This window comes from Natrix helvetica (genome assembly GCF_964273705.1).
Source record: "Natrix helvetica genome assembly, chromosome: Z".
In the NCBI taxonomy this organism is placed as follows: Eukaryota; Metazoa; Chordata; class Lepidosauria; order Squamata; family Natricidae; genus Natrix; species Natrix helvetica.
Window position 1 is genome coordinate 20,756,695 of NC_138554.1, and position 23,178 is coordinate 20,779,872.

General features: G+C 41.3%; 3 protein-coding genes across 8 annotated transcripts; 1 reads left to right on the forward strand and 2 right to left on the reverse strand.

Annotated features, from left to right (window-relative positions):
* Nucleotides 1-210: 210 nt before the first annotated feature.
* Nucleotides 211-5,981, reverse strand: HCFC1R1 (host cell factor C1 regulator 1). 5 transcript variants are annotated; one of them, XR_014176823.1, is made up of 6 exons: nucleotides 5,848-5,981; nucleotides 4,262-4,455; nucleotides 1,896-1,946; nucleotides 976-1,140; nucleotides 706-898; nucleotides 211-465 (listed from the first exon to the last, which is right to left on the reverse strand). XR_014176823.1 is itself a non-coding variant. In XM_081971346.1 (6 exons), exons 2-6 carry the CDS (start codon nucleotides 4,453-4,455, stop codon nucleotides 330-332), a joined length of 657 nt encoding a protein of 218 aa, XP_081827472.1. In that variant the 5' UTR covers nucleotides 5,848-5,981; the 3' UTR covers nucleotides 211-329. The 5 variants fall into 5 exon arrangements, 4 of the variants coding, with proteins under 4 accessions (XP_081827472.1, XP_081827469.1, XP_081827470.1 ...); XM_081971346.1 differs by having other exon boundaries at nucleotides 211-402; nucleotides 706-879; XM_081971343.1 differs by having other exon boundaries at nucleotides 706-879.
* Nucleotides 5,586-17,618, forward strand: THOC6 (THO complex subunit 6). The gene is made up of 13 exons (XM_081971342.1): nucleotides 5,586-5,717; nucleotides 8,796-8,911; nucleotides 9,010-9,074; nucleotides 9,385-9,488; nucleotides 9,576-9,613; nucleotides 9,712-9,760; nucleotides 9,854-9,925; nucleotides 12,355-12,457; nucleotides 13,691-13,740; nucleotides 14,083-14,145; nucleotides 14,572-14,682; nucleotides 15,598-15,726; nucleotides 17,170-17,618. Exons 1-13 carry the CDS (start codon nucleotides 5,658-5,660, stop codon nucleotides 17,251-17,253), a joined length of 1,044 nt encoding a protein of 347 aa, XP_081827468.1. The 5' UTR covers nucleotides 5,586-5,657; the 3' UTR covers nucleotides 17,254-17,618.
* A 150-nt stretch (nucleotides 17,619-17,768) lies between these two features.
* On the reverse strand, nucleotides 17,769-22,807 carry LOC309401960 (protein mab-21-like 3). Of its 2 annotated transcripts, none has more exons than XM_081971348.1 (2): nucleotides 19,844-22,807; nucleotides 17,769-19,019 (listed from the first exon to the last, which is right to left on the reverse strand). In XM_081971348.1, exons 1-2 carry the CDS (start codon nucleotides 19,940-19,942, stop codon nucleotides 18,606-18,608), a joined length of 513 nt encoding a protein of 170 aa, XP_081827474.1. In that variant the 5' UTR covers nucleotides 19,943-22,807; the 3' UTR covers nucleotides 17,769-18,605. The 2 variants fall into 2 exon arrangements, with proteins under 2 accessions (XP_081827474.1, XP_081827475.1); XM_081971349.1 differs by having other exon boundaries at nucleotides 19,757-22,807.
* Between the last annotated feature and the right edge of the window lie 371 nt (nucleotides 22,808-23,178).

The following is a 23,178-nucleotide window of genomic DNA, read 5'->3' on the forward strand; positions in this document are numbered from 1 at the left end:
TCCTGTGCTAATAAAGTATAAAAGAAGTGATTAGAATGCCCATTTAACTCTTATTTAAAAGTATATTTCAGTGTCCTGGGAAGTATTTGCTGATTGCTTATTGAAAGAGAAAATATATATTGGACAATTGCAGATATACTGTACATTATGTGGAGTGAAGAGAAAGAATCAGATTATTGCAGCTGGCTGAAAATGACGAAGGCTGCCATGGTAGAGTAAAATATTTTAGTGAAATGTTTATACTGACTGGATAAAAGTGCTTTTTGTTGAAAGATACAGCCAGATAGGTGAATTTGATTACAAAGGGAAGTAAAATTGGGGTTGTTGATTCATATTTCCATTTCCTCTTGGTTTGCCAGTGCTTCTAGATGGGGCTGGACGGATGAGGGAGTCATCAGTGTCCTAATGGTGTGCAAGAGAGAGTTACTGTGAGGGCTCCATAGGACAATTTCAGTACAAGGATTCCTGTGAAAATGAGACAGCTGATTAATTGTTCATCCATTTTCCTTGTTACACATTCCTAGAGGTAACCTTTGACCTACGACTGTAATGGAGCCTGTTCATTACAGTTGCAAGTGGTGATAGCTATTAAGCAAGATGGTCTCGCTTAACAATTCCCATCCCCTGGGTGTCCCTCATAACTTTGAACGGCCATTGAGCAACTGGTCGTTAAGCAAAGACTATCTGTACTTCATTAATACTCACAGAGAAAGAAACATTTCTTCAGGGGTGACGCTGCTTCCTTCGAGTCCTCCTAATGTGAAGGAAGATGGCACCAGCATAGGGCAGTCTCCCATCATGAATTCACCATCTACAATGACTGTGGTCAGCTCTTCTTCTGTAGAATTGGTTCCTTCACTTGCTCCATCTTGAGATAGCCTGAGACAGAGAAGGCCTTCTGTGAGGAAGTCATAATATTCTGCTTCCCTGAACCCACTTTTTTTAAAAGCACAAAGCTGCCAGGCTTTCTGGTACCTCCGTTGTAGCTCTTTCAGCTGTGTGTATGCCTGCTGCCATCTGGGGTTTTCACTGTGAACAGGGAAGCCATTAGAACAGTAGATGTGGTCATTGTCCAGGCTAAGGGAGTTAAAACGGGCAGCCATCTTCTCCTCTGACAGAAAATGTTTAGAGCTGGGTTCCCTGTTGAGGTGCAGAAAACAGTGACCATCCTCCATTCAATAAAATCCTAGTTAGAACAAAGTACTACCGAGCACATCATAGTTAAAACTAACATGTCCCTTATGGGAGGTGGCACTTCAGTAGAAACATTTTGGAAAGTTTCTGCAAACAGGATGACCTCCAAAACACAAGGTGGTCCTTTATACAGCATTTCTAATAATGTATGTGGCTGCACCATACTTAGTTATGTTGTTAGGAATGTCTATACCAGTGGTAGTCAACCTGTCCCTACTGCCCACTAGTGGACGTTCCAGCTTTCATGGTGGGCGGTAGGGGTTTGCTGTAGCTCTACTTTATAAATTTTATAAAGTAAAGTTACTTCCCTACTTTATAAATCACCATTGCTGTGAAACCGGTGGGCAGTTAGAAAATTTTACTACTAACAGAGATACAAAAGTGGGAGGTAGGTATAAAAAGGTTGACTACCCCTGGTCTACACCATGATAGCATGAGAAGGTTCCAGTGTGATAGAAAGCAACATGAAAGGGCAAGCTTAATTACAGCTTTTTGAGAGCTTGGCTACCGCTACCACTTAGATAGTCTTGTAAACATTTAGTGGCTTAACATCTACACCTCTGAACAAAAACTTAAATTTTGCTAGAATAAACCATCAAGTACCATCTATATACCCAAAAATATGGAATACAAAAATGGATCAGGGCATTTTTTTTGTTAATGCCTCCTTAGCTGTAGCTCTCATTTTCCTCCACACTTACTGTTCTTTGCTTTCCAGATGTCGCTTGAAAGCAAGGGATACTGACTGGCACCTAAAAAAAGAAATGAGATTTGCATTAAGAAGCTAAACATCATTCTTGGTTATTTTTGTGCCATCAACGTACCTTTAAAATAAAATATTAATAGCCCTTAGACTTATAGAGTGCTCCTTAGTGCTTTACAGCACTCTCTGAAGCGTTTACAATGTCAGCCAACTTCGAAAGGATGGAAGGCTGAGTCAACTCTGAGACTGTGAGAAGCAAACTCCAGATTGTGGGCAGAGTTAGCCTGCAATACTGCATTCTAACAACTACCGCCACCACAGCTCATAAACAGAAGACTCCTGATACTCCCTGGCAGATTCCAACTTTATTGGCTTTGAAAACCCTAAGCTACAAAACCTTCCCTTTGGTATCAATTTTATATTACTTTGTTGTCCACTCCTAAACCATTCACAGCTTAGGTACAGAATTTTTGAAATATTTGCCAATCTGTTTATTGTCACACTTAAGTTATTTCAGCAGCAGACAAAACACTTGCCCAAGCTTTTGTTATCTTTTATGGTTTAACTATTGCAGGGGTGGCGAACAAGTTCGACAAAAAGAGCCAAAATTTTAAACTGTGAGAGTCAGAGAGCCACACCACGCAGTGACCTGCCAAAACAGGCAAACACTCACACAAAAGCATATAATTTTAACAATAATATATTAAACACATAATATAACATGCTCAGTCAGGTGTTTTTTGTTACCTTGTTGCCACCAAACTGAGTGTGAGTGCCCTGCAGAAGGATGACCTATATGAATACTAAGTATACCCCATCTTGTTGGCACATAGGTAAAAGTAAAAATAAGACGTCTCCTCTTCAGTTGAGCCCGACTCTAGGGGGCAATGCTTATCTCCATTTCTTAGTCAAGAGAGCCATGTTATCCAAAGACACTTCCGTGATCATGTGGCCAGCATGATTTATATGCCAAGGTGCACAGAACACTTGTTACTTTCCCATAAAAAGTGGTACCTATTTATCTACTTGCATTGGCATGCTTTTGAACTGCTAGGTGGGCAGGAGCAAGGGTGAGGACGGGAGCTCACTCATCACATGGCACCTGAGTCTCAAACCCAGGCTGCCAGCTTTCCAGCTGACAAGCTTAGAATCTTTTAACCACTGAGCCATCACATCTCTTTGATGGCACAAAATCAATCATTCAGATATGTTAGGCAAACACAATCAAAAGTGATGTCCAAAGTTTTACTAATTCACAGCTCCGGGGAAAAAAAGTTGGAGATAGAGATTAAATAAATTAGGGAATAATATAAAGCAATATCTCTTACTCTCAGCAATGTTCAGGTAGGTAGACTTCAACTCCCAGAATTCCCCAGCCAGTATTAGATGTTCAATCATACAAATGTGTAATTGCAATATTTGAATACTGCCAATTTCACATGAAAGCTTGCCTATTATCTTCAATGCAAGGTTTACAAGATACAATGACTTTCTGGAGGCTCGGATCGCGCGCTCCCTTTCGGCGCTAAACCCGGAAGTACGGTCGACGCGACGACGCTTGCCTGCGCTCCACCAGCTCGGCTGGGAACGGAAGCCGAGCTGGTGGAGCGCAGGCAAGCGTCGTCGCGTCGACCGTACTTCCGGGTTTAGCGCGCGATCCGAGCCACAGTATACTAAATAATGATAAGAGGCAAAGAGCCTCATTTATTTTGGCCGGGAGCCGCATGCGGCTCGCGAGCCGCGTGTTCGCCACCCCTGAACTATTGGGTGCTGCTCAATAAATGATTTTACAGTTAACTAATCTGTGCTTTTTAAATATTTTTGTAAAGAAGGTAGATTATATGCTATCGAGTTGGCATTGACTCTTTGTCAACAAATAGATTTTCTCTAAGATATTAGGGTGCTACTCAAAAATACTATTAAATATCCAAATAAATCTGCTGATACATAGTCTGCTGTTGCCTTCTTTGTCTCAGCCCCCTTCGTCATTTTTCCTTTGAAGCACAGCTGGGCATTTTACAGGGCCCCTGGGCCACATCCAGCCCTTTGGCTGTCCCTGTCTGGCCTGCATGCGGTTGATCGGAAAGTAGAACTCAAATATAAACAAATGTATGGCCTTATTGGTTCAGCCCTCCACAACAGTCCCAGATTCTCATGTGGCTCCTTGGGAAAAATAATTTCCCAGACCTACTTTGAAGGAAGCTGAGCAACAAAACCTTTGGCAAGCTCTCAACATCTTTTCAGATGCTTTAGCAGTGGTCACATGGCCATGTGTGAATAAATGCCAGATAGATGAATTCTCCTCTATCCCAAATCTACAGAATCTGTTTATATTAATCTGAAAGCCTCATAGCATATAATTACCGAGATCTTTGTACAGCACTGAAATTCACCAATCTGTGTCTGGGTTTCATCCGTGGAATTGTGCACGGCACATCGCGTTCCCAACTTGGGATGATGTTGTGGCTACAGCTCATATTCCTGGACAAGACTGAGCAGTGCAAAAAATGCCCAGAAGAAATAGCTGGTGGTGACCCTGGCCTTATTGTAGGATTCATCTGTGAATTAAAGCAAAAGAAAAGTTAAAAAGACTCAATTTTCCATAAGAGATGTAAATGTCTTGAATGGGTGTCATGTTGAATTTGAGCACTTCTGAAAAGGAAAGTTAGTCAGAACTGAGTAATATGTTTTTATTTTTTTATATGTAGCTTTATTAAATTTCAAAAGACAATTTTTTAAAACAAAATGAATAGGGGAATAAATAAAAGGGAAAGATTAAAATGTGGCAAATATATATAAAACAAATATATAGAAAGGTAACTTCAATTTCAGTTGCAAAAGACATGATCCCAGGACACTGCAACCATCAAATACATGAACTGCCAAGAGGCTGAATTTTGATCACATGACCAACAGTGGTGTGAAAAAGTCATGTCACTTTTTTCAGTACCATTGTAACTTCAAACAGTCACTAAACAGCTGTAAATCGAAGACTATCTATATAATAAACATATCCTTGGGAAAAATGAAGGACAATTTTTTTTTTAAAAAAATGGGAAAATTCGAGATTCATAAGAATAAAAATGTTTATAACTTTGTTTTACAAAGGAAAATTCAAGGGCAAAAACCATGAAAAACTTTGCAACATTGCATATTTTAAATAAAAATACTCCCAAGTCAAATAATTTTTATTCAAAAAGGCAATTAAAATGAGTTAATTGCATACAAATTATTTGGAGTATTTTTATTAGAATATGTGGCTTTGCACAAGTTTTCCTTAGTTTTACTCTTGAATTTTCCTTTGTAAAATAGTGTAAATATTGCATTTTTTTTTAAAAAAGCAAGCTCTCTTTCAGAGCTCTCGGCAGATCAGCTTCTGATCACAATGGACGTCGCTAAAAAAACACCTTGCAACTTCTTATGTAGGGGATCAAGGATTACAAGGACCACAGGGGATTTCCTTAACCCCTCAGGGTCATCAAGCCCCTTCCGGATAAGACAAATTCGCTTTGACTGGACTTCGCTTTGCTGATACAGCCCAGCCTGTATAGCGTGGAATTAAAAAAAAAAAGTGAGTTCCCAGCAGGCTTTGCGCCCTTTGGCAGCCATCTTTAGGACGTTTCCCGACGACTTATAGCGCTCAATCAAGAAATTCAAATCCCAGCATGCCTTGCGCTGGCCTAATAAAGCCGCCACTAGCCGAAGGTGGTGTGACCATGATCACAGGAAAGGGCGTGGCTCTCTCAGAGGGTGGGGTAGGATGCCCGATCGATCCTCTGCACGTGCGTGCTGTGGAAAAGGAATTGAGAAACGAGTAACGGTCAGTGCACGCGCACGCTGCCGGGTGGGAGGCGGGGAATGAAAGAGAGGCTAGAGTGCGGAGCGGACGGTAGGATGTGCGCATGCTCTATTCCATTGCAAAATTTACTAAGAAGAAAAACGATTCTTACCGTCCTTAAGACTTTCTCACGCTGGTCTCACAATAGCGCACCACAGTCAGACGGGAAAACTAGAAGCGCCACAATCATCACGTGAAGAGAAGTGATGCTTTATGTCAGGGATTGTGGGAAGTGTAGTTCTCAGTAGGCTGAAACGAGGAATCCCGTCATACTTAGGGTCTCTCTATCTTCGTTTAACCATGGAGATGCTGAATTGATGGTTCGCGCCCCCTACCGGCTGCCTTTCCCAATTTAGAAATGATTGGACAACAGTGGTTTATCAGACTGGCTGGGGTAGATGGGAGTTGTATAGGTGAAAGCTGATTGATTAAATAGATTAAAATGCAAAGCATGTTTCCCACCACTTGGGCTCTAAATTTGGGCGGGGAATGAAATTTGGAAAGGAGCAACTAAATTAGTAATTTAGCATGCAAAGGTAAAGGTTCCCCTCGCACATCTATATTTTAAAGCCGAAGAGCCAGCCGAAGACGTCTCCGGCATGACTATAAACGCTGAAGGCACACGGAACGCCTTCCTATTTTTTCTACTTGCATTTTTATGTGCTTTCGAGCTGCTAGGTTGGTAGAAGCTGGGACAAGTAAGGGGAACCCGCATGGTTAAGCGGTGCTAGTGATTCGAACCGCCGAATTGCTGATCTTTCTGATCGACAAGGTCAGCGTCTTTAGCCACTCGGTCACTGCGTCTCTCAAAATGTAGCATGTACTATGCTTTAAATCACTTTTTCTCAAATACCATATGGCAATTTTAAAATACGTGGACTTCATCTCCCAGAATTCCCTAGCCATTATGCTAGCTGGAGACTTCTGGGAGTTGAAACCCCCACAGCATAAAATTGTCAAGGGTTAAGAAATACTGCTTCAAGTAGTTCATATTTTTTTTGCAGTGTGGTTTAATTTTACCCAGTTATGCCTGTTCTTAATTATTTTAATCAGGCTATTTTTGAGAATTCCATATAAATATTTATATCACCACCTTTTTGTGATAAAGATCAAATGTGAGGTGACAAAATATATACCTTGCAACAAAATCAAAAGCAAATAGATAAGCAGACATAGCAACAAAGCAAATAATGATGAAATCACCGCAGAACGAAACTCAGCTTATTGATCACACCAGCTTGTATTGAATCCAGTTTGTTTCCAAGGAAATTGAACCTATTGCTCGATGTGAGCATGCAGAATAGTGTTATATTAAAGTGGAGATTACTGCCAGTCTATCTTCTGCAGTCATCCAAAGAGGATCTGCTGAATATACAAGTAATCTTCGAGTTACAACCAAAATGGAGCCTGCCCATTGTGGTGTTAAGTCTTACTGGTTGATTTTATAATGTTTTGTGTGGTGGTTGTTAAGTGAACCATTGGTTTGGATGTTGCTGTGCTGAAAACTGAAAGTTGCTGGTTTTCAGCAAAACATCATAAAATACAGCCATGGCTGCCAAATAAAGCCATGTTGCTGAATGTCTAAAGTGCAGTCATATGATTGTAGGGAGGTGACTCAGAATTTCAGGTCTGGGTCGTAACTCCCTTTTTTGAGTTGGGTGGTAACTTCAAATATTGCTAATGTCATAGGTTAAGGACTACATGTACAAGGCTGGTGGGGAAGGCAATTACTTTTCTACTTTATCTCCCTGTCAGGAAATTGCGAATTTATTACAGGCTAGCCAATAATCCAGCATTGCCCAGGTACTTATTTATAGGGGGGGAAATGTCCAGACAAAACGTAAGTTCTAATGTTGGATTTTCACTCTTACCAGAGGGTGCCCCCTTGTGGAGTACTGTGAAGCCGTTACCATGGCAACTCCACTGTGCTGTACAATAGAAGCCATTTTGTGGCAGTACAATAGAAGCTATTTAAAGGCACAACAGTCTGCATCTTGACAGAACACACACCTCGAGGGGTATCTTACCCCACAGTATTTGTCTCCAGGGAGTAAGTCATCTATCTACCAGGTTTGATTGAAATTGCTCAACGCATTCCAGAGTTATGCTGGAACACACATGCACACACAGAACCATTTATATATATGTTTTAATATACACGTTTTAATTGAGGCACAGGGAGCATCCTAGGCTGTTGAAGACTGGAAAGGTGACTGTGGTGAAAGGTAGTTCATACACACACACGCACGCACACACACGCACACATGAGTTGACCAATTTGTACAAGTGCAAGTACACCATTCCTTCTACTCATGAATATTCACTTTGAATATTCTTTGAAATAAATTATCCTTTGAAATAAATGCAGGAAGTGAATTTTATCATCATAATGAAGAAGAATTGATAAGGAGAATTGCAGGGCAAATTTTCTGAACAATTGTTTGTGCTGGTCTCAAAAGAATCAGAGCTAAACCTCCTATAGTTGTGGGTAAAAAGACTATTCTGTACATGAAAAACTGATTGTTACTTAAAATACCCACAAAGAACATCTCTGGATGCAGCCTAAATGGACATCTGCTTCATTAACACAGTCCCCTCACATCTTGGACATAAACTGTTTCAACTTCTTCCCTCAGGACGATACTAGAGCACTGCATGCCCAAACAACTAGACACAAGGACAATTCCCCCCCCATGCCATCACTCTACTAAACAACTAATCCCACAACACTGCCAAATTATCTAGTAGGGCTACATTACTAGTATCCTCATTTTTTAAAATTATCTATTCCTTATTATGATTATAACTTTGTTGCTTGTATCTTTAGTATCCTTTATGATTTATGTTGATTGCTTATTTAGTATCCTATGACTATTGCTGAGTGTTATATTTTATGATTTATGTTGAATGTTTTTTATGATTATAATCTGATTTATCACCTGTTGCTTGCATGTACCCTGAGAGCTTATGGAACCAGAGACAAATTCCTTGTGTGTCCAATCACACTTGGCCAATAAAGAATTCTATTCTATTCTTTTTGATTTTTTTTCTCTTTGCCAGATGGACATTCAACGATCTCTTGAGCTCTTGCACATGACCATATACACTCAGAGTGTCTCGCCTTGCGGCAAATATTTAGCAGCCGGAAACAACTATGGAGAAATTGCTGTATTCAGGTATTTGGATGTAGCTTATCACTGGCTATGCTTTTTAATTGTTTTTTTTTAAAGCAAGACCATCTTTCAGTTAATTTTCACTCTCTTTTTTTTGATAGCCTGTCAGCAGCATTAAGTTCAGAAGCCAAGGAGGAGAGCAAGAAGCCAGTGGTGTGCTTTGCAGGTTGGTGATGGTGGTTGGGCTAGCAGACAAAATCTAAAGGTGCCTTAGCAAAGTTTCTGAACATTGACAATTTTAAGATGTGTGGACTTCAACATAAACATTAGCCTATAATAAACTGGGTTGTTCTTCTATGCTCAAATTAGGGCTAGTCAGCAGACAGCATGATTGGGCCGTCTGTCTCTAACCCAGAAGGAATTCTTCACTTGGCATCAATGTTGTTGAGTTTCTTTGGTTCAGCTGAGGATTCCTCAGAAGGCATGACCCATCTTAAGGCCACATTCCTCATGAAACATCTCTCTTCTTTCCATAGCCCACAGTGGAGCTATCTATGCCATGGTGTCCACCGATCGGCAGCTGTTAAGTGCTGGCAATGGAGAGGTCAAAGCCTGGAACTGGAGCGAGATTGTGAAAAAAGTATGTGGGTTCCTTCCCTCCTAGCCTGGCTGTAGGTTTTCTGACTTCTGTTATTCTTAAGATGCCTTTCCTTGCCTTTCACTTTAGAGTTGCAAAGAAGCTTGGAGTAGGAGGCCACCTTATGGGTAAAGCCTAGTTTTGCTGTTTCCTGTTTTTGCTATATATATTTTTTCTGCCCATGGACATGTTGAGATTGAAGGTTTGCCTTTTGTTTCCTCTTTAGAAGTAGGCTTGAAGTGCCAGAAATCAACAGCCTGCACTTGAACCTGAAGGTATGGCCATAGGGCTGTCTAGGGATGGATGGATGGATGGATCAAGAGGTTTCATCATGCCACATTGTTTCCTTTCTTCCCAACTTTCTCTAGGATAATTCTCTACTGATGGCTGGAGGTGATTGTGTCATTCACATGATGGACCTGGAGACTGGAGCCTTTACTGTGAGTCCTGTGGGAGAAATAAGCCAAGATGGACCTTTCAGCCTTTCTGGTTTTCTTAAAATTCTTCTTAAGATCTGGATAAATGTTGATAATTTAACTAGCAGATCATATCAGGAACAAAAGTTCAGATCCACACATGAGGCTCCAATTAAGCTGATTTATTGTTAATCTTCCCATACAGAGGAGTCTTTTCAATTCACCTGCTTGGAGTTAAATAAAAGTCAATGGAATTCAAGGGAAGTTGGACTTAGTTCACTTGTGACTACATAGGGATTCTAGACCAGTGGTTGGCAAGCCGCAGCTCGTGAGCCACATGTGGCTCTTTACACATTTTAATGCGGCTCTTCTGTGTGCCGGGCGCCCGCTCCCCTCCCTCCTCTCAGGCACTTCAAAACAAGCGCCCCTTTCCCTTTTTTCTTTTCGACCCACAATGATTAGGGAGGATCCTGAAGTCGGGTGGGGACGAGAAGCGAGGAGGCAGAAAAAGAAACGGAGGCTAAGGAGCTTCCCCCCGCCCCCTCCCAGCAAAAATCTAACCGGGGAGCCAGGCGGGCAGTAGCAAATTAACCGATCACCCGGCGTGATCGGCTAATTTGCTACTGCCCGCCGGCTCCCTGATAAGATTTTTGCGGGGGAGGGAGAAGCTCCTTAGCCTCCGTTTCTTTTTCTCCCTCCTCGCTTCTTGGGGCTCCACCAATGGGGGAGCAAGGCCCGCCCAGCGCCAGGCTTTGGGCTAACACAGAGGTCTGAAAAGTTGGCTGTTTTAAGACTGGTGGACTTCAATTCTCAGAATTCTGGGAGTTGAAGTCCACCAGTCTTAAGAGCCAATTTTGCAGATCCCTGGGCTAATATGATTGATGCCCTTGGTGGACTTCAGTTCTCAGAATTCTGGGAGTTGAAGTCCACAAGTCTTCAAGCTGTCAGGTTTGAAGACCCCTTGGGGTTTTTTTCCTAAAGGGTTAGGGATGCAAGGATCTTGTAACTTGACAGCTTTAAGACTTGCATGCTTCAAATGCCAGAGTTTATTGAAACTAAAAACAGTGTACCATCCTATGTATTTTCGGTTTTAAAAATGTGGCTCTCAAAATAAATTTAAATCGTGGTTTTGGCGAGATTTGGCTCAGTTGAAAAAAAAGGTTGCCCACCACTGTTCTAGACTGATCCCTCTTTTGACTCCGCCCCCAGGTTCTGCCATTCCTTCTACAAATCAGTACTTTTCAGAGGGAGAGAGGGAGATGATAAGAGATAGATAGATAGATGATAGATAGATAGATGATAGATAGATAGATGATAGATAGATAGATGATAGATAGATAGATAATAGATAGATAGATAGATAGATAGATAGATGATAGATAGATAGATAGATAGATAGATAGATAGAGATATATAGCATTAACACACACAAACACACTCGAAATAAATGTTGTTTACCAATCTTAATGCATCTATTTTGAATTCTCTCCCTTGTGCATTTGCCCGTTTCTACTTTCTAAACTTCGAGTGTGATTTTTCTCAACCAGGGAGCTTTTCAGCATATGCCCTTCACTTTCAATGCTGTGTTCAGAATCCAGAAGTTGAATTCAATAGATCTAGAAGTATCTGTGGAGATTCTCAGTCATCCAGGTCATGGTTGTCTCAAAGGTGCTTTTTCAAGAGGCAACCGGACTTTCTTGGGAATAGATCTGGAAGTATCTTCAGCTTTCTTCTGTAAAGTCTGGTGAAACATGGTTATGGCTTTTATAAAAAGTAGTCAGCTCTCATCAACACATACCGTGTTTCCCTGAAAATAAAACCTGGTCTTAATTTTTTAACCTCCAAAAGAGGTATTAAGTCTTATTTTCAGGGCATGTCTTCCACTGTTTTACCTCGCAGGTGCATCTGCAGGAGCCCATGAGGCTGCTGCCAGCCCACTTCTGTGATTGCTTGCCGCCGCTCATGCGCATCTGCCTTGAGCAGGTGTAGATGATCCTTCTATGATCCTCTGATGATGTAGTCTGACCATTTCTCAACAATCTTATCCAGGAAGGCTGGAGATTGCACAAAAATTGTCCAAAATAATTGGGTCTAGCAATTCCTCTCTTATTTACCACTGCATGGATCTAATGAACAGCTAGCTCAACTGCCTTAAAGATCTTGCTCATTTTTCAGCCTAATGATCTTCCACAGGAGAACCAAACCTCTTGGAATTCTCTGGGATAGATGTTTGGGGGGGGGGGGGATTTTGGAAATAGTATAGATCAGAGACCTACTATCTTTTGTTAGGAGTGAATAGCAATTCTGACCCTGAAGCCCTCTGGTGCCCTCAGTCTCTTTCACTGTTAACCAGAGCTAGAATGCTGATTTTCATGGGCTATTATTGGAATACCTATATAGGTAAACTTGAAGTCACTTTGGACTTCTCTGTCCCCTTCCTCCACTTCTCTCAGCGTGAATTTCAGGGCCACACTGATTATATCCACTGTTTGGCCCTCCGGGAGCAGCTCCGAGAATGCCTGTCAGGAAGTGAAGATGGGACCGTACGTCTTTGGGGTAAGTGTCTCCTGTGTGAAACTCTGACTCTTTCTTCCTTTCATGCGTGCTCCTGTGTCTTTGAAAAGATCTAACAGTCTTTAGACAAGGGAGGGCAACTCCTCCATGCTGGCTCAGGAATTCTGGGAGTTAAAGTTTACAAGTCATAAAGTTGCCATAGTTGCCCAACCCTGCTTTAGACAAATGCAGTATCCTCTGGATATGTGAACTCCAATTCCCACAATTCTCAGCAGAGGACATGCTGGCTAGGGAAATCTGGGATTACCTCCACAAATCGGAAAGCTGCCCTACAGGAGCATATTATATATGCCTTACATTAAATTCATCAATAGCCCACTTACATCTAGAGGCACAGTCACTCAGTGGCTTAAAAAATGCCAGAGAAGATCTGTACTCTAGATGTTCAAGTCCTACCACTGCTTGACGGAGTGAGCTCCTGTCATTTGCCCCAGCTCCTGCCAACCTAGTCATTCAAAAGCATGTAAATAGCTAAATATGTACCACTTTGCTAGAAAGAATGATCTGTGCTTTGCTGCCTGCTCTGCGCTGTGGCGTGATGTCATGCTGGCCACAGGATTGCAGAAACATCTTCGGACAGCACTAGCTCAATGGCCTAGAAATGGAGATGAACACTGGTCCCCTAAAATTGGCTACGACTAGTGAAGTAAAACCTTCAGGTACTCGTTTTATGACTTAACCTGCAGCAAATCTCTGGGATTTCTGGCTGAACATGTCAGGGATTGATTTGACACTTCGGCTTACAAACGCTGTGCTTATCACCAAGCTGCATTCCTTCCCTCCACCTCTAAAGCAAACTTGTATCTGGGTCCTATCAGGGCAGAACTTTATCTGTATTCGCCCTACTATTGTGGAACAGGCTCTGGATGCAAAGCTACCGAAGGCTGGTTTGGCTGGAATATAGAATGATAAGGCTTCCTAGGGAGACTGTAAATCCAGATGTTTCTGCACTACAACTCCCAGGAATCCCTCACTGTAAATTGTATTGGTTCAATCCTGCTGTGAACTTCTGCAGAATTTGCAGAGCTGCTCATTTCTAGTCTATTTGGTGGTGTTTCTGTTTCCATTCCTAATTTGTTCTTCCAGCTGCAAAGGGAACAAATGCTGGGCAGGTCAACACACCTGAAGGATGTTGTTGTGATTTTCAATCAGAAAGAAAATGCTGTTTTAAGGACTGTTTCCCCCCCCCCTTTTTTTTTTTAATCTGGTTTTCAGATTTACGTACAGGAGGTCAAGTCCAATCAATTGAAGTCCACAAATATGAGGTATTTTCATCTTAACCTGAATTTTGAATTGTAAGTCTTCCAGTGTCATTGATTGAGATGGGTGGCTGTAAAGAAACAATGGATGGATGGATGGATGGATGGATGGATGAATGAATGAATCGATTTTCTTTCTCCCAAACTCAGAATGCATACTATTACTGTACTTATCCTCTTTTCCAGATTTGCCCTTAGATATTTTTAAAAATTAAGAATTTAAATCTCATTGATTTCAGGGAGTTTGTTGCGGGGGAACTATTCCAAAGGTCAGGTTTTTAATACTGTGAGTCTAACTACTCCTTAACTCAGCAGTTTTCCTCTAAAAACTCTCCTTAATACTTTTAGGAATGCAGCCGCCCTCAGAATGGGAAGTGGATCAGTTGTTTGGCGACAGACTCTGACTGGATGGTAAGTCCCTCATCTTCTTGCCATGACTTGCATCTGAGATGCACCAGGCAAGGGCGGCCCAGTTGTTTGCCTCATTAATGGGATTTTCATGATTCTTGGGCTCATTTCATATCATTAGCTCATCTGCATACTATTCAAAAGCACAATAAAAAAGCTCAAAAGGAAACAAAAAGACTAGAAACACCTCCTCACCAGCAATCAACATCCAGATAAGCAGAGATTCATACCAAAATTATTTTTAGACTAACAATCAAGCAATAAACAATAGCCCAATCAAGGAACCCCATAGCTCGTCCTTTTGGAGCCCCTGAGCTCCAATTTATTCTGAAGTGGGTGATTGGTTTGTGGATTGAGAGTTCAAGTTTGCAGAAAGCACCAGGTTGGGGAAAGAATATTGTGAAATATACTTTTTAACAAATATTACAGGTGTGTGGTGGGGGCCCAGCGCTCACTCTATGGCACCTACGTTCAGTGACACCCACCACTGTATTTCCCTTGCCTCAGTGCCAGCAGCAAGCCATGTTCTACCAAGATCTGGTAAGTCTTACATCCCTGAATTTCAGAACCTGCCCCACAATATATTTTGACATCCTCGCTTTGCTGCTTTTGCCTCTTTATTTAACCATTATTAGCCTCATCCTTCTCCCCTGACTCTATTCTTTGTGTCTGAAAGAGACCCACTGACTGATCTGCTAAAGCTCAGTACAGAGATTTCCAAATTGGTTTAGAAATTCAAGAAAAGCCAACATTTAAAAAAATGTTAATGGAAATGTATGGTTAGAAATGAGCCATCTAAAAGGCAGACACCTAAAATATTTTATATTCACATACCATAGAGAGGGGATCATTTTGCAAGACTGGTGCACAAGGAGGTTTGTAAGATACCTGTACCGAATCAAGTCGGATTTCCTTCTTTTTGTATTCTTTTTCCTTTTTTCTTTTGTCACTTTTTAATTGTTTCCGCCCTCTGATCCCCTCCCCACCTTTAAACAATCTTCTCTTTTTTTGTTAATTATATTTTTTTCTTTGAAATTCATCCAAGTGGGTTTTATTTTTAAAGTAAACAGTGCAGAGAACAGGAGATTCTCCAAAGATTATGTGTTCGAGAGGATTACTGTCTATGGAGATTCTCGGTCATCCAGATCATGGTTGTCCCAAAGGTGCTCTTTCAAGAGGCAGCTGGGCTTTCTGGTTTTTCTTTGAAGATGTTTCACTTCTCATCCAAGAAGCTTCTTCAGAGGAGAAGAGCTGAAGAAGCTTCTTGGATGAGAAGCAAAATGTTTTCAAAGAAAAAACAGGAAGTCCAGTTACCTTTTGAAAAAGCACCGTTGGGACAAAGAGGAAATACTGTTTCTGTTTTGGGCGACTTAAGATGACTACTGTTTAACCGTACTGATTTTTTTTAAGTAGTTCTGTCTCAATAAGCAGCCCTCCTTTCCTCATCTTTCACAGATTCTCTCTGCTGGCTACAGTCCAACCATTAATCATTTACAGATCAGTGGGGAAGTGAAGGCCCAAATCCCTTGCCTCCCTCGTTGCGTCCACTCCATTTCCATCAACGAACGCTCTGCAGAGCATAAGGTATATAGCTGATCAGAGTTACCTTGTGGTAAGATGGACAGGCAATAAATGTAATAATAAGGTACCTTCAGAATTGCAAGCAGAATTGGGATTTTGGTGTGTGTGTGTGTGTGTGTGTGTGTGTGTGTGTGTGTGTGTTGTAGATATTGTGGCCTGTTCATTGGATGAATGGGGTGGAGCTCAAATTGGAAAGGTGTGGCCTAATATAAGAAAGGGATCATGAGATAAGATAATCTCTATGATCTGCTGTGATCCAGTGGTTAGAATGCAGTACTACTGGTTACGTCTACTGACTGCCTGCAGACTGCAGTTGGGCAGTTTGATTGTCACCGGTTCAAGGTTGACTCAGCCTTCCATCCTTTCCGAGGTCGGTAAAATGAGGGCCCAGATCGTTGGGGAGGAATATGTTGACTCTGTAAACCGCTTAGAGTGGGCTGTAAAGCACTATGAAGCGGTATATAAATCTGTGCTATTGTTATTTTCATTTTTTTTCTGTGGGCACACTGGCACACATTAAAAATGAAGTTCTGTTGCCTGCTCTCAAAAGTGTACCCATACATAACATACATATAACTATGCTATATACCTACATATGTATATATCTGCACCCTAACATATACATACATACGTACATACATATATTTTAATCACTGTCCCTCTTGAATACATAGCAGAAAGCAGAAGCTTAAGAGTTCACAAGGTTAATGCTACATGGAACAAAACTGTGGCTCAATCTGCATGTTCTGCTTTGGATACCCCAAAGCCCCTCCCAGAAGGTAGCAAGGAAAACACATCATGAAGAGGATGTGTAGCATCCCAAACAATCCTGCAGACCCTGCCCAAGCATTTGCTTATGTGCTATGTCCTGGATAGAAGGGAGTGAACTGCCAATAATATTTTCTGCTGTCCTCACCACTCTCTGCACCGCCTTCTGTCTGAAGCAGTAATGCTTCCAGACCAGACTGTAATGCAATAGGACAGGAGCTATGTGGATTTAGAAAAGGCGGCAGGTGTTTCCATTTTGGAAAGGAGGCAGATATTTGGGTCTTTTTTAATTTTGAAGAAACTCAGATCTTGGGAACAACGTGGAGGTGTTTGGATTCATTTACCATAGCATTTGCATCCAACTTCCTGTCTCATAAAGGAGGCTCCAAGTCAGCTCATAAATACAGTGATATAAAACCAAAGCCAGCAATTGAACCAGATGAAATGAGAATCTTAGCTGCCTCTAAAGTTGCCAGCCCATTGAGAAGATTGCACAGTATAGTTTGATAGAAAATGTTCTAAAGTCCAACAGCTGCTGGGACCCGTCTGAAAATAGTGCTCGCGCCAATCAACTTCATTTTGAAACAGAAGCAGTGCGCAAAGCTGGGGTTGTGGATAGCTACTCTGGTTCAGGACATCATATAGCTCATCCCAAAAATCTTTCTCTTCTCCCTTCAGGTGTTGACAGCAGCTGGAAGCAGCCACTTCATTGACGTCTTCACCAACTTTGGATACCGAGCCTTTTCTCTAGCTTTTACCTAAGATGCACATCCTTTTGTAAATAATCTTGGTTTTGTGTAATTTCAAATCTGGTGTGGTCTAGCAGGGATATCTCCATATCTGGAGACATCTCTGATTGCTGAGAAGTCTGCAAAGTTTGCCTGCAAAGGAGGTTGCTCCCCAACAAGGTTGTGAGAGAAACTCCAAAAACAGGCACCTCAAAACAGGATTACTTAATATGGAAGTGAATGAAAGGATCTGAAACTTCCCTGAAAGCAGATATCCTAATTCTACTACTGATGTGTGTGTTTCATCCGGGAACTGGACTATCGAATCTATTCATGAAGTCATGGAAACCATCCCCCATCCTCCTTGTTTTTTTACATTTAAAAATCAACGTATTTTCATCTATACTTTCCTTTTTATTTTCACAAGTATTTCCACAAGGGTTCTTGTTTGTTGGTCTGTTGGGTTTTTGAGAATAGGAATAGCAATGGGAACCTTTGCAGGTTTAACTATTTCAGTTTATATCTTTTAAAAAATTGCACTGAAAGTTCTCCAAACAACTGGAATGAACTGCCAGAATTTGGCAGCAAAGTGTAGGTTTTAGGAGGGCTTCAGAGGGCTCCCCACCCGTTTCTATCCTTATTTTTACATTGGACTGAGAGACAGTGATTGACCCAAAGTCATCCAGCCAGTTTTCATGCCTAAGGTGGGACTTGAACTCACAGACTCCTGATGATTGGTCCAAAGTCACCCACCGGGCTTTCATGCCTAAAGTAGGATTAGAAATCTAGCCTGGTGCCTTAACCAATAGACCAAGCTGTCTCTCTTTGGAAGGTGTGTTTGGAAATTCTACAGTTTTTATTTTTTAAAATTGGCTATTACACATTTGGCTATCAGTTAGATATTTTGGCGACCTTACTCTGCTCTTTGTACCTTATAATTCTGGCTAGCTTCCAAAATCAGCAGTGGACTAGGAACAGCACAGCCAAGCTATAAAGAGCTGTTCAGGATACAACCTCTCAGGTCCGCAAAAGTTTGCCTAAACAGTTTCAGCCTCTTTCTTCTGTGATCATGAAGGTTACAATTACCGGTACTTTATGGTAGAAAACAATTTCTTGAGATGAAGGAAAAGTTATTTATTGTTTCAAATCATTAGAGTTGACCAACTCCACTGGACGTTGGGCAGCATACAACCTCATCCTTCCCAAAAAATCATAAAAAGAGATTAAAAGTTAAAGTCACATTGACAGCCTAGACTACAATGATCTAAAAATAACACAAACTAATTCAAATATTCCCTCCAAACCCTCAAAATAATTAATCACGGGTTTGGGAACAAAACTAGATTTTATGGCAGTATAGAGCAGTTTTAGAAAGCTCAGCACAGTTTATTCTTCAGTAGTTTCCACTTCCTCGTACATATGTTCATCTTCCATTCTTTTCAGCTCTCCCAGTTCTTCCTGGTGTCTTATTTTAAACTCCTGGAGAGCTGCAGTTTTCTCTTCATAGTCCTGGTTGACTGAGCCGCCTGGGAATTTGTGACCCCGGACAAGATAGGCTGTGGCATCTGCCAGCATGGCTGAAACCTCGTGGGCGAGGGCCTCCAAGGACAAGGGCCGGTAAATGTCATTACTGGTTTTGTAACGTTTGTTGAAGAGATTGAGAGGCTTCAGGAAGTAGTGAGGGAGGCATTTCTGGGCCAGGGTGTGTTCCAGCAGCCCAAGGAGGGTCTTTAGAGAGGACAGCAGAGTCTCCCAGGCCTCTTTGCAGGGATGGATCTCACAGCTCCACAGCAAAAGGGTCTGCAGGAGAGGAAAGGCAACAGAACCATTCTTAGATCTTAGGCTGACTTTGGAGGTTTAGACCTCATGACTTCCTTGGGTTGGGTCAATCATCACACTCCTAGGTTTACGTCAAGAAGAGGTAAGGGAGGAATTTGGGCGGTGGTTATATTGCAGAGTGGGGTGAGAGGCAGCTTATATTTTATGAAAGTAGAAGTCGGCAATTGATGCTGGATTAAATCATGCAAAGCTCTCTATAACATACACACCATGGCAGCAGAGGGAAAGGAGACTGCAGAAGGGAGGCGTTTTTATTGCTGCCAATTTAACATGCTCCCTTGTGGGGTAAAAGTGAGTCTGTAATTGTACATTGATACAAGTGCCAGTAGTCCTTGACCCAACCTTCATTTAGTGACTAGTGTTATAGCTCCACTGAAAAAAGTACTGACATGTCTAGTCCTCAAACATACAATCATCATAGTATTTCTAAAGTCACACTCAAAATTTAGGAACTGGACAACCAGCATGTATGTATGTTGGTTGCAGCATCAGGGTGTCACATTTGCCATTTGAGACCTTCCCAGCAGGCTTCCAACAAGCTAAGTCAGTGGGGGAAGCCAGATTCACTTAACCACTGTGTGATCACTTAACAACTGCAGTGATTTGCAGGCAAAAAACCAGGCATGACTGACTTTAACAACCATCTTGCTTAGCCATGGAAATTCTGGCCCCAATTGTAGTCATTGGTCAAGGACTACCTGCATATGGGGAGTTTCAATGTATCTTCATGAGGATGAGGTGGAGGCTTAACCTGGCCTAGTGCACTGTTAGTTCAGAAGATTCACCTTAAGATGGTAGGAAGTCAAGATTTTGCCGTACTCCGGGGTCCATCTAGTCTGGTTAACAAACTTGAGCAGTCGTAAAGCTGCCCGTCTGCCCTCCATCAGCGTCGACTTCTTTAAGGATCATCTCCTCAGCACAGCTGAAAAAGAGCCTGGTTCCAAGGGAAAATGGTGGTTAGGAATATTGTAACAGTTTGTCAAACAGGAGCTTTAGAACCATATACCCAGCTCAGGTGTCCTCCCTGTGTATCTTAAGTTTGCAGCTCACCTTCCTTCTTAACTTGGGCAGAAAAAGTGAAAACAATCCATAATCTGGGAAAAGATGTAGCTGCTTTAAAGAGTTCCAAAGAAGTGCTAGATTGGTACTTCTGTGCATTAGGAAGCGTCTTTGGTTTAGAATTGCTCAAAGTAGATGGGTCACCTGGATTTGATGGGAATTGTGAGCAACAAGTCCAGTGTTTCTCAACCTTGCCCACTTGAAGATGGGTGGAGTCATGGGGAATTCTGGGAGTTAAAGTCCACCTGTCTTCAAGTAGCCAAAGTTGAGAAACACTGAAGTATAAGCAGCAGAAGCACCCAGCTTCTCAAAAGAAGCTTTCCAGTGAATCAATGAGCATGACGTTTTTTCATTAAGGGAGATAACATCAGCGTAGGCCTCTTTAGATGAGGGTTCAAGAACCCCATTAAAAGCAGAGTCTGGCAAACGCTTAAAATGCTTTTTTGTTTTAAGACCCAGATATGCAGTCTCAGGCTCTAGTGGAAAATCTTGGCCCTGTTTTAATCAGGTGTTTTATTTTGCATCCCTATCCAGCATCCCGCAGGGCTAAAAGCCAAGTCCTCAGCCTTGGCCACCCTGTCCCTTCCACCAAACGAGTAGGTTTTTTTTTACCTCCAGAATCCTCCCTTTGGGACGAGCTCTGGCCCCACTTTCTTAAGGGCTTGGACCTTCCGGAGGAAGCTCTTCTTTTCATTGGTGAGGTCGCCATCCCACCAGTCAGAAAGGTGGGTGAGATATTTCCTCATCCATTTGTTGGAGAACTCTATTGCTTCACAAATGACTGGCACCAGCTTCACCAGGATAGTTTTGTTCCCTTCGTTGAAAAACAACTGGATGGCTGGACCACTTAAATCCAAGGTCTTTAATCGGATGTTCTCTAGAAATGTGTCGAGGAAAGCAGATCCAGGGCATTATTACCCAAACCAATGCCCAGCTCTGAGTTGTAGTTACATGTAGTCCTTGATCTACGACCACAATTGAGATCAGAATGTCCTTCTCTAAGCGAGGCAGTTAAGTGAGTCTTGCCGAAGTTTACAATCTTTTTTGCAAAGGTTGTTAAGTGAGTTAAACGGTTGTTAAATGAATCCAGCTTTCTCCATTTAGTATGCTTGTTAGCTGCAAATGGAGATCAACTGATCAGAGGATGCTGCAACTGTTTAAATTCTTGACAGTTGTCATGTGCCCAAATTTTAATAAGATGACCTGGGAAGGTTGCAACGGTCATAAATGAGAAAGCAGGTCATAAGTCGCCTTTTTTTAGTGCCATTGGAACTTCAAATGGTCACTAGACAAATAATTGTAAATTGAGGACTACCTGTATTGCATTACATGATGGGGACAATAAAACTAATAAAAACATTAGGAGACCTAAAGAATAGAAAGTTCTCTCTCTCTCCCATGCACACGCACGCACACACACACACAAAGAGAGAGAGGGAGGGAGGTTTGGGTCATATTGTGAAGTAAGATATGTCAAATATTACTTTTGCCCAAATCTTACCCTTTCCCAAGGATCCCTACTGGTAAGGTAGGTACCATCCTGGATTTGAACCCTGGTCTCCCAGATGAAAGGCAGTTCTTTAACTATTACGCTATCCAGTTGCTCATAACTTATAATATACAAATGTTTTGCAAATATCATACTATTATACAAACATGCTACAAGTAGTCCTTGACTTACAACTACAAATGAGCCAAAAAAATTTCTTGTTAATTGAGACATTTGTTTTGCCTCATTTTATGATCTTTATTGCCACTGTTATTAAGTGAATCATTGCAGTTTATCAGTTAGTAACCCAATTGTTACATGAGTCTGGCTTCCCCATTAATTTTGCTTGTCAGAAAGTCGCAAAAGGTGAACTCATAACCCTGGGGACACAGGAACGGTCATAAATATAAACCAGTTGCCAAGCATCTGAACTTTGATCACATGATCTTGGGGATGCTGCCGTAACTGTGAAAAACGGTCATAAGTCACATTTTTCAATGCTGTTGTAACTGTGAATGGTCACTAAAGCAACTGTTGTAAGTCAAGGACTACCTGTATATTTGCACTTGGAATTATGACCTACATATTATATATGTATGCATGTTCATTCATATAAATGAAAAAAAAGATTTCATTCATATGAATGAACATACATATGTATATAATTTCCTTCAGTCCTTGGTTATCAGTTTATAGCCAGGATTCCTCAGAATACCAAGGACAGCTAGAAAGGAAACAAACGAATCACCAAATCTAACAACACAGAATTCTGCCTTGAGGCACTATCATACTACTTTGGATAAATTATGCAAAAACCCAGCTCTCTGGAGGCGGCTTTGAGGCTGGGAAGAAGAAGGTAAGAGAAGAAGAGAATGGCCACCATCAAGATGGATAGATTCAATTAACATGGCCATGGGGGTATTCTGGAAGACCTGAAGGACTCGGTTGCAGACAGATCATCACTTAACAGCATATAATCAAATATAAGGGTATTCTTAAAATAGATTATTTGAGGTTAGTGAGCTGGAATAGTGTCCTTCCTGTTGGAAAACCTTTGTTGTGTCTCTGTGCTTGTACGATCCTGTATTTTTATTTCAGGTACACTTCTATTTAAATGTACTTCTATTTCTAAAATGGCTCAAATGCAAATAGCAAAATCACTTAATCCAAGGCCTCTCATTTGAATTAAAAATGAAATAATGTTAAGATTAACCAATTTTGTTGTATTTATTTTGTACAATGACAATAAAGACTATACTATTGATAAGTAAAGACACCAACAATGGGAATGGAATGGAACCCATTTGAAATGCAAAGACAAAAAAACAAAAGGCCAAAAGGCATTAGTTCTATTCAAAGAATCTCCCTCTATTCATAATCTGAAATCTAATAATCTAATTATAATCTGAAAAGATAGAAGGTGTTGAAGCTACAGGAACCTTGGAGAGGAGGAGTGATCATGCAATATTGGAATTCAACATTATTCAAGCACAAACAATAGAACAAAGTCAAACCAGAGTCTTGGACTCTAAGAGAGCTAATTTCAATAAACTTAGAGAGAGTTTGGGAAGG